Source organism: Triticum urartu, chromosome 7 (genome assembly GCF_003073215.2).
Source record: "Triticum urartu cultivar G1812 chromosome 7, Tu2.1, whole genome shotgun sequence".
In the NCBI taxonomy this organism is placed as follows: domain Eukaryota; kingdom Viridiplantae; phylum Streptophyta; class Magnoliopsida; order Poales; family Poaceae; genus Triticum; species Triticum urartu.
In genome coordinates, this window is record NC_053028.1 from 193304710 (window position 1) to 193323440 (window position 18731).

General features: G+C 45.9%; 1 protein-coding gene and 1 long non-coding RNA gene across 2 annotated transcripts; one reads left to right on the forward strand and one right to left on the reverse strand.

Moving 5' to 3' along the window:
* Positions 1–1139: 1139 nt before the first annotated feature.
* LOC125522494 lies at positions 1140–1755 on the forward strand. Its single transcript, XR_007289781.1, has 2 exons — positions 1140–1285; positions 1477–1755. It is a non-coding gene; the product is annotated as an uncharacterized LOC125522494 (long non-coding RNA).
* Positions 1756–14659: 12904 nt separating this feature from the next.
* Positions 14660–15858, reverse strand: LOC125522550 (glycine-rich cell wall structural protein 2-like). Its single transcript, XM_048687597.1, has 2 exons — positions 15622–15858; positions 14660–15433 (listed from the first exon to the last, which is right to left on the reverse strand). Exons 1-2 carry the CDS (start codon positions 15725–15727, stop codon positions 14931–14933), a joined length of 609 nt encoding a protein of 202 aa, XP_048543554.1. The 5' UTR covers positions 15728–15858; the 3' UTR covers positions 14660–14930.
* Positions 15859–18731: the final 2873 nt, after the last annotated feature.

Genomic DNA, 18731 nt, shown 5'->3' on the forward strand with positions numbered 1-18731 from the left:
CCTAGCCGCCGCCGCATCGTATGGTTTCACACCACCATTCCAGAGCATTGCGCCGCCACGCAAGTCTTCTGCATCCCTCCTCCCGGCGTGCACCGCGATAAGTGACAACATGCCTCCAGAACCCCGCCTCTCGTGATCTTGTACGGGAGAGGGGCAATCAGGTTTTTGGGGAGTGCACTCGCGCGACTGCTGGCAGTGACGACTTTGCCAACGACGACTTCTTCCCTGACCTCGGCAACCTCATCCTCAACGACATGGGCGACAACATCAACGCCGGTGCTGCTCCCACTGTACTGTATGTGATTCTATTCTTCTTGTTCGAGATCGTGATAGAATTCATGTTTCTAATATGTGCCCCAGATGTGACATGTTCATCTACTATGCTAGTTCACATGATTAGTTTAATCTCTACTATTGCTGTTATGATTTATCTTCTGTTTATTCGGATTAAATCTCGTAGTAATTCGCTCATATATTCAACATATAGTACAGCATGTAAACCATGCTACAGGTTTGCCATCGACAACACACATTAAGATTCCACATGCGACAGGACCAAAAGGTGTTCGCTATCTTAATCGTCCGAACATTCTATCAAGATTCTTCATAGCAAACAGACACCAATCAAAGCAACATATATGTATTGCACAAACAAGAACTTTCAATTACCAAGACCTGAATGCGGGGCTGACTCCGGGTTGTTTATACTCCATTAGTGAAGAGCCCAAGACAAAACACGGAGATGGCGGTTTGAAAGCTCAGAATCACGCGCAAGTTGCCAAAAACAAATCTATGGTTACTTTAGTCTTCGGAAGCCGACGCACTGTGGAAATTGTCAACCATTTCAACAATGAAAGCTTTAGTTGCTCATCTCTAAGGGCAGGACAAAAGTCAGAACTATTCCGTACTAGACTTATATCTTCGCGTTGTCAAAAAACTCAAATTAGTAAAAACCTGACTGGATAGCTAGATACCAAAATAATTTGTGTCTTAATCTCGACATTTGACTTTCCATAGTCGCCACTTTGAATTAAGACCGAGTAAGAGGCATGACACATCAGTGCCAGCTGCTAGTGGGACTAGTAGTTAACAAGTGACATGTTGGAACATCCACATCCATCCATTCCAAGCACCCTATATAAACTGTCCATCTCAGCGTGTAGAAGCACACAAAGCTTATAGCTAGCTAAAATGGCTTCCAAGTCTCTGGCCTTCGTGTGCGTCATCTTCGCCTTCCTCGTCATCGTCTCGCAAGGCGTGGTTGCTGCTAGGGATCTCACCCATGGTAATGTTTCTCCCCCTGAATTAATCTCTACCTCGTTTCTTTGTATTTCTGTGTTCTTTCTGTGGCACATACGGAGGAACTTGATTACCATATGGCTAAGGTTGGCTTGGGTGTGCTGCAAATTCTCCATGGAGGGAATAGCTCTACATGCCATGGTTATTTCTAATGATGTTGCCCTACCATGGTTGCAGTTAACAGAGCAGGTAGCAGCTACCGTGGTGGCTGGTCGGGCTCCTACGGAGCCCCATGACGGTCGCTCTTCGTAAGAATCTGACAAAATAAATGCAGTTCCGGTTCGCATTTGCAGATCATTCGTGTGTATGGTATATAATTTCTGTATACAAGCAAGCTAGGTAGACACCCCTGGAATGGTTTGCGAGGGACTGGTATATATGTGCCCTGTGTACTCAATATGAATTTGTATCAAATGTATTGACCGTTCTAGTGCTTAAGGATCATTTTTCGACAAAGGGGCCCGTGCCTTCACTCCAACTCGTCCAATTTGCCCAAACTATTTCTCAAAAGTGTGTTAGAATAAATCCGAGCCATACCGTCGATTATCCGAGGACCAAGCAATTACACAATCACGACACCGAGATTTATTAACGAGGTTCACCGATATGGCTACATCCCCGGGGCCTGACTACGGGCGCTCCTCCCCGTGACACTGTCATAATGCCGCACACCGGCCATCCGGGCGCCGGCACACGCCGCCGGCTCCCCCTTGCGTGTCTGTACTATTATGTTGGCATAGATTACATCGTGTGTCTACCCCCGCTATATATGAGAGGCCTAGGATACAAGTGTCCTATTAGGACACAACCCCACATCCTATGTAAACACAATACAACTCCTAGTCCAACTGTAACCTACCTTGTACATAATATTCGACACAACTCTAACAAACTTCACCTTGGCGAATATTCTTCACCACCTTAAATTTATCCATGCGTCAAACTTCCATGTACATTGGACTTGAGTTTATCCCATGAGTACCGCTGTTACTCCAATAACTCCATGTGACTCCACCTGCAACTTGTAGTCCCTTCTTTTTTTGATCACAGTCAACGCTCGAGCAAAATCAAGTTCCTTGTTACTCTAGTGCTCCCAACTTTCAGAGTATCAGTCCAACGTCATCACACACTGATCACTGACATGCGTGAAAGTGAACAACTCACATATTGGGTGTCACACATAAGAGTTACCTGAACTCAACATCACCGCTCCTTTCTTGACCGCCTGTCTGAAACTTGAAGGAATTTCACCATTGCTTGTAGTCATCCCGAGTCAAATTCGCAGTTGTCTCACCACATGTATGAGCACCAAAGCGCTGGCCCGTCTCCATGCCCCGTGCATACCACACGCCTCGCCACTATTACCGCGTCGAGCCTCTGCTGTCCTGGTCGAGTCTCAAGGGTCGCGAAACCACACCACTCAACCCCCACTTCAGAGTACCACCGATCATGACCGACCGATGACGAGTTTCACGCTTCCATCAGACCACTGGGCTCCAGTCCAAATTACGCGTCCCTCGCTTTTCCCCGCTGAATAGGCTTCGATTCTTTGGATCCTTACACCGTAGCCCCTCAATCCAGCTCCACCTTCAACATGACTCCATGGTAGATGATCAGTCCACCCTCGCGCCCCGTCGACTTCAAGCTCTCATGTGCGCACCGTCTTGAATCAACCCCGCGCCATAGTCTTGTCGAAGCCGCACAAGCCTCGGGCATGTGCACCACGTGTTTCCACGCCCAGAAGTCGGTCACATCAGCATCACGCCCCTATGTCGTCGTCACCGATTCCACCACCGTCTTCTGTACCAACCGACATCCAGTCGATTCGTCAGACAGTCCAGTCCGACCCAGGCTCGCAAATCTTCTTCGGCAAATTCTAATCCATCACATGATACTTTCATCTTAGCTGACTTTACTTCCCGCAACGCCTTCAAGCATCCCTGTCGTGCCAACAAATTTTCATCCTTATCTACCGTAACCCAAGGTTTTTAGTTCCGTGAACTTCTTCACCTCAAACCTAGTACCCGATAACGCCATAGTTCTTTGTATGGCTGACCTGTAAAAAATTATCCGAGCTTCCCACGCGATGCCCAAGTACACAATCAAAACCTTCACATACTATTTATTTAACGAAACCAAATATTTCTTTGGCCTTCACGTGATGCTCCCTTAGCTTCAACTTCCCATGCTTAGCTTGCTTTGCCAAAGTCAACGCCTCCTGCCAATTCCGATGGATGCCAACGTAATGGATTATTTCCCTGGCCAAATTGATCTGCTGCCTCTCGTGTCTTTGTCTCCTTTGCCGGCTGCTGCCGCTCCTATTAACCCGCGTGCAGGTCTCCGCAACAGAGACGAGGAGAACACGGCTCCTCTCGGACTCGGTCCTGATTTTTTGTTCCAAAACAGAATCTCGTACGCTACCTTGCAGTCACGGTCGAACGCCCGCGCCGGCTTCCTGAGCGCTGCCATTATCTGGCCGCTCCACGACCTGGCGTAGCTGCACAATCCCAATCGATGCATCGCTGCCGCCTTCTGAAGTGCACTTTCGCTGCCGCCGCTTCCGCGTTTGTGACCGCTGTACGCTCGCCCGATTGATCCTTTTGATCCATCGCCACACATCAAGCTTGCTGCACGTACACGTGCTTTTTACTGATATGCTTTCTTCAATCTTGCCGAGAACCACGCCGCACCCGGCTGCATCTCAAACTTGATTCTTCCCGCAGATCAACAATCCGCAGCCTCCGAACAACCTAACTCATAATACCACTTGTTAGAACAAATCCGAGGCATATCGTCGATCATCTGATGACCAAGCAATCACACGAGCACGACACCGAGATTTGTTAACGAGGTTCACCGATATGGCTACATTCCCGGGGCCTGACTACGAGCGCTCCTCCCCGTGACACTGTCACAATGCCGCACACCGGCCACCCGGGCGCCGGCACACGCCGCCGGCTCCCCCTTGCGCGCCTGTGCTATTATGTTGGCATAGGTTACATCGTGTGTCTACCCCCGCTATATATGAGAGGACTAGAATACAAGTGTTCTATTAGGACACAACCCCACATCCTATGTAAACACAATACAACTCCTAGTCCAACTGTAACCTACCTTGTACACAATATTCGACACAACTCTAACAAAGTGGGACTCGGCTGGATTTTGTTCTACAGCAAAAGGGAGCAGGTATCTAAATATAGCCTGAACATGAAAACATATTTTTCTGTTCTTTTTAAGAACCAGAATTCATTTCTGATTTTAACCAGACCATAAAAAATGGGTGACCCTAGGGGCCGGCCGACCTGCAGAACGCCTGGATCGGTCGCCTTCCGCACTGTAGGACATGCAACGATAGCCATTCGATGAACTCCAGCTTTCTCACGTGAATCATCTTTCCTCTCACGCGCACATGTCACACCCGAAAAAGAAAACGTCACAGCCTATGAGCAGCTCTAGGCGCGCGGCAACAGCCCCGTCTCTGGATACATCATCGACACCCGCCAACCATCTCTCGTAGCACATGTCGCCACCGTCGCAGCACTGCCATCCCAACAACGTCGCAGCACTGACCAGCCCTGCTTGCATGACCATCAACTGCCTGTCGCCGCACAAAACATCATGTCGTAAAAAAGATTATAACACCCATCGTCTGCACTGCAGCATCAGCGGCAGCCTTTTGCAACTCCACCGGTCGCCCATCGACATCACCATCACCAAGCTTGAGCACCAGCCGTCGCCACTAGTAGCACATACCATCATGGAATGCAACATCGATGGCAGCCCGTTGCAGCACCGTGCCGACCCCCGCCCTTTGCAACACTATGGCCACACTTCACGAGGCCCTCTCTTGCAGAAGTTCGCGGGTGGCTTGCTGCACCCCCCCCCCCTCGCCTGAAGCAGTCTGCGACGCCCCATCGGTCAATAGTGTGTGGCGAACTGTTGTGGAGGAGAGACTGTTGGCTATAACATGAGGTACCGACGGGTGCTCACAAGGCGGAGCTAGCGGCTGATCAACTAGAGCTGGAGCTAGCAAGAAAGAGATAATGGAGGAAGAATATACACGTGGACAACATTTTTTGGGGAGAAAAACTTGAGAGGAGAATTGAGAGGATGTGTAGGGTGGAAAGGTGGGGATGCGTTTGTGGGCCATGCATCGATCAAGCAACACGATCCAAGCGCGCGCCGTATCGGCAGGCCAATAGCGATCATTGTGCCATAAAAATCTGCAGAACGCTACATGTCAGCCCGTTGACCTTTTTAAAATATTGACCGGTCATGAGCCGTTGGATCCACGATAGGATAGTCGTCATCTGATGAGGTTTGCAACATGTGTCATGTTGCGCTCGAAGGTTTGCAACATGCGTCATGTTGCACTAGAAGGTTTCCAACATGAGTCATGTCACACTTGAAGATTTGCACCACGAATGCTTTGCAACATGAGCCATGTTGCGTTTGGGAGCTTTGCAACATGAGCCATGTTGTGTTTGGGAGCTTTGCAACATGGTTGACACTGTGGTCGTCGCCAATGTCGATACGTCATGTGCATCGTTGATTCGTCGCATGGAGGTTTCAACATGGCCAATGTTGCAGACTGCCATTGCGCATCGTCATCTCCCATTGCCCCCTGCGTCGTCGTCGTTGCAGCACCTCCAATGTTGCTGAAGCACAACCACCGTTGTAGAAGTATGTCGTGGTAGCATCAACACCGTTTGCAACAAACCATTGTAGAAAGGGGGCACTTGCAGCATCGAGAGCCATTCATGTCCGACTTCCCAAAATCAGTCAATTTCTTCCATAAAATCAGTCGGTGGAATTAATGACTTCCCAAAAGCCATCTCAATATGTCCGTCAAGGTTGTCAGAATCGCGATTCTGTTATACGATTCTACGACTTTACGATCTAAACTAACCCCTCTGATTCTACGATTTTGGTTCATAGAATCTACGTTTTTACGATCCTGATAGTGAAGATTCTATAATTTGCGATCCTGTCATTGAAGCTCCGATCCGATTCAGAATCGCGATTCTGACAACCTTGATGTCTGTTATGTTGCTTTTTAGTGTCCTATTTTTAAATTTACCCATTAAATTTGACAAAAACCATCTTAATATGTTCCCTCTCTAATTTCAAAATTTGTGGCACGTAGGTGGGGGAAGTACCCAAATTTGTGGCCGTCTAATTCCTCGCCATTCAGAAATCGATTTGGTCTTTGCATGTGTTTTAGCACTTAATTACCTTAAATGAGGTCTATGTGTGCAGCTTTTGGCAGCTCACCCATCCCAGCTCTCATGCTTTTACTTTTGACTTTCAAAATTAAATCTATTATTCTTTTGACGGAAAGTCCAAATTATGATTCATTTGCATATTCGTGTTCCTTGCTACTAGGGCTTTGAAACAAGACCATTCTTGAATGTGTTTTGACAAGTTTTAAAAACTTCACAAAGTTTCAACTACTGAAACTTGGTAGGAACAAATGATAAATTCATGAAATTTCAAAAGTAAACTTAAACCCTAAGCTCTACATCCGGAAAAAGTGAAACTTGGTGAACGTTGATAAAATTTTAATATTACGACCGTCAAGTTTTAAATGTTTGAAACTTAGTAAATTTTAAAAGTTGTCAAAATGTATTGAAAAGTGGTCTTGTTCGAAAGTTCTTGTCTGAACGAACACAAATACGCAAATGAAACATAATCTAGACTTTCGCTTCAAAAGATATAATAGGCTGAAATTGGGAGATAAAATAAAATGGCATAGGAGGTGGAATGGGTGACAGATGCAACTCTGCCAAAAGCATGCACATGCACGCCCCCCCCCCCCCCCCCCCCCCCAACAATAATCAAGGGGCATAAGATCAAACAAGTTTGTCGATCTCAAATCAGATGTGTGGGCATATGCATGTGTGCTTTCTCACCTGCGTACCCTTTGGGATTTCACATACTACTCCTATATGGAAGATCATTTCACCCATATCCAGCTAGTAGTTATTGTATGATGTGATATTAGTAACAAAACTTTTGGAGTACGTTACTACAAATTGGGGGCACTTACCCACGTTATATACTGTCTATAAAGGGCAATAGCCAGGATGGTTTGTTTCATCAGTCCTTATGTTTGTTCATGTTGTTTAATTTGGGTTGCTTGAGAGTCTAGTATGTAATATCCTCTTACACAAAGCAAGTCATATATACGGTTTTTTTCTCATTTGTGACATAAGGTTATTCTTATTTTAATATGTTCCTGATATAGTGTTGTCTGGCGTCGAACTCATCTGTTTCAACACTTGGATTGAATAGTTAGGAAAGCATAGAAAAATTGTACATAGCAATGCAGAAATGGTTTATCCAGCTAGAGAACAACAAACTAGACATTGAGTTGCGCAGGGGTTTGATCCGATCCCGTGCTGCGAAAAAACCAAATATTTTGGCAGGTCCAGGCTGGGTATGGTGATATCCAGCGATTTGGGTCCGATCGCGAATGGCGTGCGACATACGATGGCGGGTGGCGTACGCGGCCGATCTGGTGCTTCGCACCGCCACGTTCCGCGACAGCGAGATCTTCCTCCGCAGCGACATCCAGCGACTCGCTCTCCTCGACTGCCGCGGGTGCTTGGTCGATGCGCGGTACGTTCACGAGGGGGAGCGGATCGATGTTGGAGGGGTCGTGTCCTTTCCATGCCACTTCGCCAAGATCCACGATCGCCTGCCGGTGATTGGGTCGTCTCACGGAGGGGCGCCAGCGTGCGGGGACGGGGCGGAGTGTCGCGTCGATCGGGGGAGCGGTGCTGCGGTGCACGGGAACAAGGTGGACGTGACCATGTGTGGCCCGCCAAGACCACCACCACGACCGGATGCGGGCCCTGGGGTGCTCGGCCGTGGCCCGGGCCGCCATGGCGCCGATCTGCGACACGTAGGCGACGCGGCCATCGACCGCCCGGATCCGCCCCGATCTAGGGTTTCGGCACCCGCCTCAGGTACAAAAGCCCCGCCGTCCCGTCCGCGTACCATTTTCTCAGATCTGGACGAATGCTTGCTTCACCTCTGGGAGCCGCCGCAGAGGGGGGGGTAGGGTTCCTCCTTATTTTTTCGTGGTGGGAGGGGAAAATTCGCGGCGACAGTAGATCCTTTGCTCATGTTGTCGCATCTCCACCTCCCGCAAAAATCCCACCAAAGAATCCTGAGATTGGGAGGCGAAGTGGAGGCGGAGAGATGAGGGGAGATGGTTTTGGTGCGGGCAGGCACGGCCGTGGGGCGGGGCGCTTCGACCGCGGTGGCGGCCGGGGGCGAGACAACAACGTGTGGAAGCGCAAGGAGGATGCGGGGCAGTCCTCAACCACCAAGGCGTCGGGCTCTGGTGACACGGGATTCGACAAGTGGGAAGCCGCGGCGGGCTCAGGCGGATCTGGACTGCCTCGACCTAACCGCTGGACGACGGCCACCGACGGCGAAGGTGGGGATAAAGCTCCACGTCGTCCTCATGGGAAGTCTCCTACCCCCACTGTGAGGCGTGATCTTCCCGTCAACGCTGGTAACCCTAACCCCATGCCTGATGCATGCCAGATCTGCAACCTTGTGGGTCACTACACTGCTAGATGCCCACAGGCTCTGTGTGAGCGTTGCAAGAGAAAGGGTCACCTGTCGATTGTCTGTACTGATTTGATTCCATGGGAGTGTATTCCTGCTATGTGTGGTTTCCAATCTAAGGGGCAGGGTTTTTGCTATTTTCCTGATTATAGCATGGAGAGGCAGCCTCCGAGAGAGAATACAAATGTTCTGATCACTATTGTAGAGGGTAATATCTCCAAGCAAGATCTGCAGGATGACATGGGGGTGTACATCGGTCAGGGCTGGAGATGCTCTGCTCATCTCTTGGTCCCCAACAAGTATGTCATGAGGTTTCCTAACGTTAGGGAGGTAGAGCGTGCCCTTTTTGTTGAATATATTACCCTGAAGAAACACAAGACTGTGGTTCGCATCACTCCATGGTCTGATGACATGGATTGTGAGAGTCTGATGGAAATTGCCTGGGTTAGAATCAGCAAGATCCCTTTAAACAAGAGATGTGAGAAGAATGTGGCATTTGTGGGTGGGCTTGTCGGTGTGACCTTGGAGATCGATATGTCTACTCTGAAAAGACCTTCATCTGTCCGGGCTAAAATTGGATGCCGCAGTGTGGATGAACTTCCTGTTTCTGCTGAGGGGTGCATGGGGGGACGTTTTTACAGATTTCTGTATGAAGTGGAAGAGGTTGTGGTTAGAAATCCTCCTGTCGAAGATGACCCTGTGGCTGTTAGGAACCAGGATAATAACAACATCACTACCCCAAAAAGAAAAAGACAAGAAGGAGGGGGGTTGAATCCTCGAAAGGAGCCCAGGCTCCTGTTGACCTTGGTAACTCCTCCTTCAGGGGGGGCAAGGCCTGTCGCCTGATTCCCTCTGAGAAAAAGCTTGACTCTGAGAAGACCAATGCAGTAAAGGACGACTCTTCTGATTCGTCGGAGAGTGATGAGGATACGACCCTGTTCATTGAGAGATTGGCAAATGAGCATTCTGCTCTGGTGTCCTATGATTTGGAAATTGAGAACAAGCAGAATTGCGAGGCTCAGGAACCCGTGCCGGAGTGCACAACTTGGGTGCGTGATATACAGGTGAATGATATGCCATGTACTGTGAAAAAAATCTTCTTACGCAGAAATAGTAACTGGTGTCTCACAGGTGTCCGAGGTGGTGGGAGAGGCTGATCCTAATATGAAGATCTCAGATGATTATCTGGTACATTTACCATCACCTGACTGCAAAGATGAGATCGTCCCAACTCCCCCTTTGGTTCCTGAAGCTAACCTGAGGTTTAGTCTTCGCTGTGCTCAGGGGGGGCAGGCGGATATGATGACAAAGGCTATGGCTGTGAAGAAGAAAACCATGGAAGGTAATACTTCAAACCCCAGAACTAATTCTTTTGCTGCTTTAGGGGATGCTGAGTTGATATGTAGAGCTAATAAAATGGGAGTTTGCATTCCTGACAATGATTTTACATGCGTTGACATTTTACGCGAGCTTGAGGAGGCTAGAGAAAACTTAATGAATAAACAGAATTCTATGAACAAAGACAATGATGTCGATAATAACATGTTAGTGATTAATGGTCTAGGAAAAAAAGCCCCTCTTAGCTTAACTTGGCTGGAGCAAGATGAGTATTTTGAGGATGAGTTCGTTTCATCCAAGCATGGCAGTAAAAAGAAAACCCACAGATCATCGGTTAAGATTTCTAGGCCTGTGACTAGAAGTCAAAAGAACCTGGTGACTGAGGATAGGAAGAATGGTGGTAACTCTGCCCCGGCTCCTGGCAGGGTTACCAGGGCCAAGAAACAAAAAAACCGTTCCAAATGAGAGGGCTCATTTGGAACTGTAGAGGGGTGGGCAAGAAAGGTATGGCCACCTGCCTCTCTGATCTAATTAGTGACCATACACTCGACTTCATAGGGTTGCAGGAGACTATGAAGAAAAACATCTCCTCTAAATGCTTGAGGAAGATTGACCCTTTTAATATATTTGAGTGGGTCTGGATCCCCTCAAATGGCAAATCTGGTGGGATTTTGGCTGGGGCCAGAAAAGGCAATCTAGACATTGTCCATAGCAACACTGGTAGATATATGATCCAACTTGACTTGAAAGATATAAATAAGAAGAGTATATAGAGTATATTAGTGGTGTATGGGCCAGCTCATGAAGATAAGAGGGAGGAGTTCCTGACTGAACTCGCTCACTTCTGCTCCTCCATGGATAAGCCTTATATTGTGGGAGGCGACTTTAATATATTGAGAAATGGGGAAGAAAAGAATAAGAAGGCCCATAACCATAAGTCCATGGATATGTTTAACTCTGTTATCAATGCTTTCGGCCTGAGAGAAATTTTTTGTAGTGGTGGCAAATACACCTGGACCAACAACCAATTCCATCCCACTTTAGAAAAGCTAGACAGAATTCTGATGTCTAGTGACTAGGAGGACTTATTTCCTCTCGTGACGGTTAGGAAGCTTGTTCGCGAGCTTTCTGATCACAATCCCTTACTCCTTTCCTCAGGCGACTCGGGTAGAGAAGCTCCTAAGCCTAGAGAGTTCAGGTTCGACCTGGCCTGGCTCAAAAATGAGAACTTCTTGCCCTTAGTTGAGAAAATCTGGTCCAAAGCTGTTAAAGCAAAAGACCCTATAGACATTCTCAATATTAAGCTCAAAAGATTTAAAACCTTCTTTAAAGGGTGGGGATCCCACAAATATGGTCACGATAAAAAAAAGGAAAGAAGAGCTTAGGCTGGAACTAGCCGCTTTGGAAGAGCTGGAAGAAGAAGGCCCTTTGCTGCCTGAGATGTATAATAGGAAGGTTGACATTAACTTTGAGCTGCACGAGATTCTAGTGAATGAGGAAATTTTCTGGCTTCAACAGTCCCATGAGCGCTGGCTGCTCAAAGGGGACCTTAACACTGATTACTTCCACAAGATAGCCAATGGGCGCAAAAGAAAAAACACCATTCACACGTTGAAGTGTGGTGACGTGGAAATCGAGGGCACTGATAACCTAATCTCACACGCCACAGAGTTTTATAAGGATTTGTTCGGTCCAGCACCTGGTAACATCTTTCACATGGACCCTGGTGCGTGGGATGATTCGGAGAAACTTACGAAAGAGGACAACGAAGAGCTAACTAAGGACTTTTCTGTGGAGGAGGTGAAAGAGGCTCTGTTTGCAATGGATACCAATAGAGCACCTGGCCCGGACAATATTCCTGCAGAGTTCTACCAACATTGTTGGGATATTGTCAAAGATGATATTATGAGGATTTTTAGGCACTTCCATGATGGGACGCTTGATGTGCAGCGTCTCAACTACGGAGTGATCACTCTTCTTCCTAAAGTTTCGGGCGCTGAACGAATTCAACAGTTCCGACCTATCTGCCTCCTTAGGTGCCCGTATAAGTTGATTACTAAGACTATGGATAGGAGAGTTGAAAAGTACGCTGATAAGCTGATTAGCCTTTCGCAAAATGCCTTTGTGAAGGGTAGGAATATTATGGATGGTATCATGTCTCTTCATGAGATATTGAACTACACCCATGTCAAGAAAAGAATTGGGGTGGTGCTGAAGTTAGACTTTGAGAAGGCTTACGATAAAGTCAACTGGGAGTTTCTCTTGGAATGTCATAAGCTGAGAGGCTTCGATAAAACTTGGTGTGGATGGGTGAGACAAATCCTATACAATGGTACGGTCAGCATCAAGCTGAATGGTTCTGTAGGACCATACTTTCAAAGCGCGAAAGGGGTGCGCCAGGGAGATCCACATTCCCCCTTCTTGTTTAATTTGGCTGCAGATTGCCTAAATAAAATGATCAACAAGGCTCAACAAAATGGCCTGCTAACTGGTTTAGCTGCTGATCTCATCCCAAACGGGGTGGCCATTCTGCAGTATGCAGATGACACGATCATTTGCCTGGAACATGACATGGAGAAGGCAATGAATCTTAAGATCCTGTTATACATGTTTGAACTGATGTCAGGGCTTAAAGTGAATTTTCAGAAGAGTGAGGTTCTGACTATTGGGGGAGATGCGGAGATCGATAAGGGGTATGCTGAGCTTTTCAACTGTGAGATTGGACACTTTCCAATCAAATACCTGGGGATGCCAGTGAGCTTTTCCTCTTTGAAAGACTCGGTGTGGGAATTTATTGTGGACAACTATTTGAAATATTTTGGGACTTGGATTGGGCATGCTGCCTCTATAGGGGGCAGGCTTACTCTGCTTACTTCGGTGCTGTCGCAATTGTCTCTGTACCACATGTCGATGTGGCTCATGAGTAAGACCTTTATAGATAAGCTCGATAAGCACCGAAGAAAGTTTTTCTGGCAAGGTTGCAATAAGAAGAATCGTTACTACCTGTTTAAATGGAAAAGGGTATGTAGATCGAAAGAGAAAGGGGGCCTGGGGGTTAAAGACCTCAGGAAACAAAATATCAGCCTTATGGTGAAGTGGTGGTGGAAACTTGAAACCCAGAAAGGGATGTGGCAAGATCTGGTAAAAGCGAGATATTTGTATAACAAATCTGTGGCCACAATGTCCTCGAGATATTCTGATTCGCCTTGCTGGAAGGCTCTTCTGAAGGTTAAAGACTTATACATGGTGGGGAGGCGAATTACCTTGGGGGCTGGTAACTTGGCCAGGGTGTGGAAAGACTCCCTGAATGGTCTCCCACCATTTGAATTATCCTTCCCACGGCTGTTTGCAATTTGCACTGATCAAGATTGCACAGTGGAAAATTTCGGTGGTGCTGTGCCCTCTTCGTTCTTTAGACGCCGCCTTGACCCTGATCTGAGAGATCAATGGGATCAAATGCGTGCGTTAATTGTAGGCTTAAACCTTTCTGCTGATAGAGACTCGGTCTATTGGGGGCTTAATAAGAATGCCAAATACTCCACTAAATCTATGTATAAATGGCTGGAGAAGTCGATTAGTGGCTGCAACCATAGAGGGATCTGGGAAGCTAAGCTTCCGCTTAAAATCCAGGTTTTCCTATGGCAAATGGCACAAGATGCAGTTCTCACCAGATCGGTGATGAAGAGGAAAAAATGGCCAGGAAACCCTGTGTGTTCCTTCTGTGGCCAACTGGAAACGAGTTCGCATTTGTTTTTCTCCTGCCATGTGGCTCGTGTGGCCTGGAGATCTATAGGTGTGGTCCTGGGGACTGACACATGTCCTAACAATGTTTGGCAATATTATGTGTGGTGTAATATGTTCTTGCCTAAAAGAGATAAGTTCTTCACTGTTGGCCTGGCGCCTGTGACTTGGGCCATCTGGCTGGCCTGTAATAGAGCTACCTTTGAGAAGAAATTGATTAAATCTCCGTTTGAGATTGTGTTTTCGGCATGTTCCTTTCTTTTGTATTGGGTAGGGCTTCAGAAGCAGGGGGGCGCGGAGGAACTACGTCAAGGTGCAGAGATGATCCCGCTCGAGTACGTCCAGGCTGATGGCGTTGTGTGAGAAGGCCAGAAGTGCAAAAGATGATGATGGAGAAGTGCTGGCTTGGTGATTAGCCTGGAGGCGATTCTCCTCGGCTTGCATGCTGTTTGTTTCTCTTAGCGTTCTGAGTCCTTTTGGTCTCGTGCTTAGATGGTGGTCAGGGATTTGTATAACTGTATGGTGCTGTCAGGTTTTCGCCCCATAGTGCTCGTCGCGATGGCGGGCGAGCACGGTGGGTTTCCTGGCAGTGCTTTGAACTCACTACCTCCTTTCCCTCCTCTCTAACTTCCTGGAACTGATATATTTCCGTTTAATGCAAATGGAAAGGGGTACGCCCGGTTCAAAAAAAGGAAAAAAAAACAAACTAGACATTTATTCCTTTATGGAACTCCTTACAACATGTGCCACAATATTTAGAATCTATTTGACATATCGTGCATAAACATGAGACTACAAAATGCTCTTATAGGTACCTTGCTCGTATATGCGAGCATAAGGAGCAAATTTTATTCAAGCACATCAAGCATGTTTTTGTGGGACTGAACATGTTTTATTTAAAACACATATATATGTCTAGTTGTTTCTTGGTGACATCCACCATTTTGACCCCTTTCACCATATCCACCTCAAGGATAGCCACCACCACCACCGGAGCCTCCACCGTAACCTCCACCCCCGCCAGACCCGCCACCAGAGCCATACCCTCCACCAGAGCCACTGCCATACCCACCATTGTTGCCACCACCGTAGCCAGGATTGCCGTACCCACCACCACGTCCTGGGTCACTGCCACCATTACCATATCCACCGTTGTTGCCGCCACCATAGCCAGGACTGCCATAACCACCGCCATATCCAGGATTTCCAGACCCTCCACCATACCCACCACCATTGTTTCCAGACCCTCCACCATTGTTTCCGTATCCTCCACCATGCTGGTACCCACCACCGTTGTTTCCGTATCCTCCACCATGCTGGTAACCACCACCGTTGTTTCCATATCCTCCGCCATTGTTTCCATATCCTCCGTTGTTCCCATATCCTCCGCCATTGTTTCCGTATCCTCCATTGTTTCCATATCCTCCCCCATTGTTTCCATACCCAGGTTTCATATTCTTCTCCTCGGATTCTGCATGCATACAAGAAAATATCATTTATCAATCAAGTGGAGGTGCCGCTCAGTGTCCGTACATATTTGGATGAACAGTAATTATATTAGGTTAAATGATTTTTCGTTGTTGCGGGTAGGTAAATGTTATTTGTGTGTGTGTGTGTGGAGAGAGAGAGAGAGAGAGAGAGAGAGAGAGAGAGAGAGACCTTTAGGTTTAGTTTCGGTGAGCTCTCTAGCATCTGCTCCATCCTGGCAGAGAAGCAGGAAAGACGCTAGTACGACACCAAACAGAAGTATACACTTGACAGCCATTGTGGGTGATCAGATTGATCAAGCTAGCTAGCAAGCTTAGGATGAGTTGGTAATGGTATAAGCTTCCAGTTAGGCCCTATTTATAGGAGGCAATGCACCTTTTGCCTGTAATAGTTGAGATAATGGTAGGAGCTAAAGTTTCAGTAACTAGATGCCATATACGGTTGGGCGTTCGCACATCTCGTTGTCGAACTTGATTAGCTAGCCCATGGAGCCGGGCATTGACATTCATCCCTGGGTTTACGTGTGATCGACAATACAGAACAACTTGCTGATTAAGGCAGCTAAAAAAGTAGAGATCGTCGTGGCGCATCCGTGCATGTATGGATAATTGCCGGATTTCAATGATTGATGTAGTAGTATATCATATCCAATTTAATTGATTGGCTTTGCAAATATTGTAGAGTGCTTGCGTAATTCATGAAAATGAAGTACTCCCTCTTATCCAAATTAATTGATATTCTTTTAATACAATTGTGTACCAAAGTTGTACTAAAGTAGCGTCAATTGATATGGATCGAAGGGAGTATAAAAAATTCTTAGCATTGAGCGATTAGCCTTTGGATTGGTTCTCCTTCTCCTTAGACTGTACTGTATTTCTTTTGTGTCAAGCTACGATATGCGTTCTCGATGTGTAAGAGCCGACCGTATGGCATGCCCACCAGTAGCTACACTGAGGCCGCGAATTGAGTGCACCTTGGTTTGTCAGGTTCAGTTTCTAGACTTGGCATGGGTGTTCATATTTTTCTTGATTTATTTCAAAATTCATTGGTTTTATTTTTTAGTGGTAAACAGCACGCTCATCAATAATGAGGCCCATATTGCTACTTCGTCATGCTTGCTTGGTCTCTCGAATAAGCTCATAGAGATAGGGTATGCATGTGAGGAAATGCATGGATGAATCCGGATGCATATGAACTCACTTTGAAAAACACATTTTGAAGTGCCAAAAAATTCCGGAAAAAAGTGTATGTGGACGTCTCCATATTCTATGTGTGCATAGAAAGTTTCATGGAAAACAACCTTTTTTGTGACCCGTGCAAAAAAGACAAAACATTGTTTCATGAAATACTATTTAGAAGCACTAAAGATTGTCTTTTTTGCAATGACAAAATAAAAAGACTATTTTCTCACAAAACTTTGTGCCATGAACATATTTTTGCAAACATGTATGCACGGAATTTTGTTTAAATTTTTTGACATTTCAAAACGCATTTAGAATACTTTTCTGAAAAGCGGGTTCATTGCCGACTCCATGCGTTCATATGAGTGAGTTATGTAAGTGTTTGTGAGCGCCTGCAACTATATTGTGCTCCACAAAAAAAATTATATGATGAGGCCAGAAATCACATTGATGCAACATTAAGAGTAAATAAAATCTCTTTTTATCAGAAGTATTTCGAGAATGTTTATGCATGTATAGAAAAATAAATTATCAACGGTGTATATTTGGTGCTGGATGTGCCGGTACTTTTGAATTACAAGAAGTGCACTCTATGTCCATACATACGCGATGTAGGCTGTCGGCACGAATAATATGTGCAGGGCATCAAGAACAAATAATAGGTTCCTTTTCTATCGTGGTCCGAGCAAGTAGCTGCATGTGACCATTTGCCGCTAAATTAATACGGTGATGGAGCTTGCTAGGATTGACTCAGCACTCCGTGGACACGTCGAAAGGATGAAGTGCCCTAGCTGGTACGTGATACATAAAATGGTCGGCAAAGTGGGACATGGAAGCATTTAATATCAGATCAATTTGCAAAAATAGTTGCACTCTGTTGCACAGATCTCAGTATGCGGCGAGGCGATTTGTGGCCACGCAAATGCGGGGGCACGACCCATCTCTCATGCTATTTTTTTTTTACTTTTAAATTTGAATCAGTTATATTCAGAAGTCTAGTTTATATTTCGTTTGCATGTTCAGGTTCCTTGTTATGAGGGCTTTGAAATAAAACCACTTTTGAATATATTTTAACAAGTTTTTTTTTAAACTTTACTAAGTTTCACTTGCTAAAACTTGGTAGGAAGAAATGATAAATTCACTAAGTCGAGAAGGTAAAACTTAAAATTGTGCAGGGAACTGCAGGGAATTAAACGAGTTTGCGGATCGCGAGAAAATTGTATGGCTAAGTGCGGCCAGGCAGGTGCATGTCCCCACACCTGCATGTCCCTGCAAATTTTCGCGTACAAGTAGTGATGTATACACCGCTACAACATGGTCCATCTCTAGCAACATATCTTTGGCCGACGAATCTGATGAACCGCCTGAGTTACACCTATCTCAGGCAGCTTAACCAGGAAAACAACAAAAGATGGATCATAACGGACAAATTGTGTCTCTGATGTGTACTCTCTTAGTCTATATTTATATTATGACTCACGCATATTTTCGCTGTTCAACTTTGATCATTAAATTGACCAACGAAACGTGGATTACATGTCATATAAAATAAACTTCTCTTTTTTTTTTATTGGAAAACAACTTCCAATGGCATAATTTGTATGGCATATAATTCATATGTTATCGGTGAAGTTATGATCAAAGTCTAATCACAATTAATGATACCGCGATTTAAATAGGGATAGAGGGAGTGGAGGAGGATGTTTGGAACCTGGGTGTATGTGCACCCCCAAAAAAATAGTAATTGCGAAAAAGGTCGAAAAATCTTGATTTTCTTTGGCAACAAACATGACCATGTGTTTCACTACTGTAAAAAAGTTTCGCTACTAAATGACTTTGATGGTATTGTGGTAAAAAAACAAAGTCAGCATCATATTGAGGTTATTGTTCACACTTTTATGTCCTCAAAATTATGCCTTTTTTGCCGAAAGATCGATGGGAGTTTTCCATGGGTGAATTTTTTTATTCGTGTACAACAAAATATTGAGTTTGCTGTAAAAAATCAGGAGTTTTTGTCTTTTCCATAGTTTCCTATTTTTTGGCATATGAGATGCATGCATATGGGCAGGTTCATCCATGTATTTTCCTAAATGGGTGACA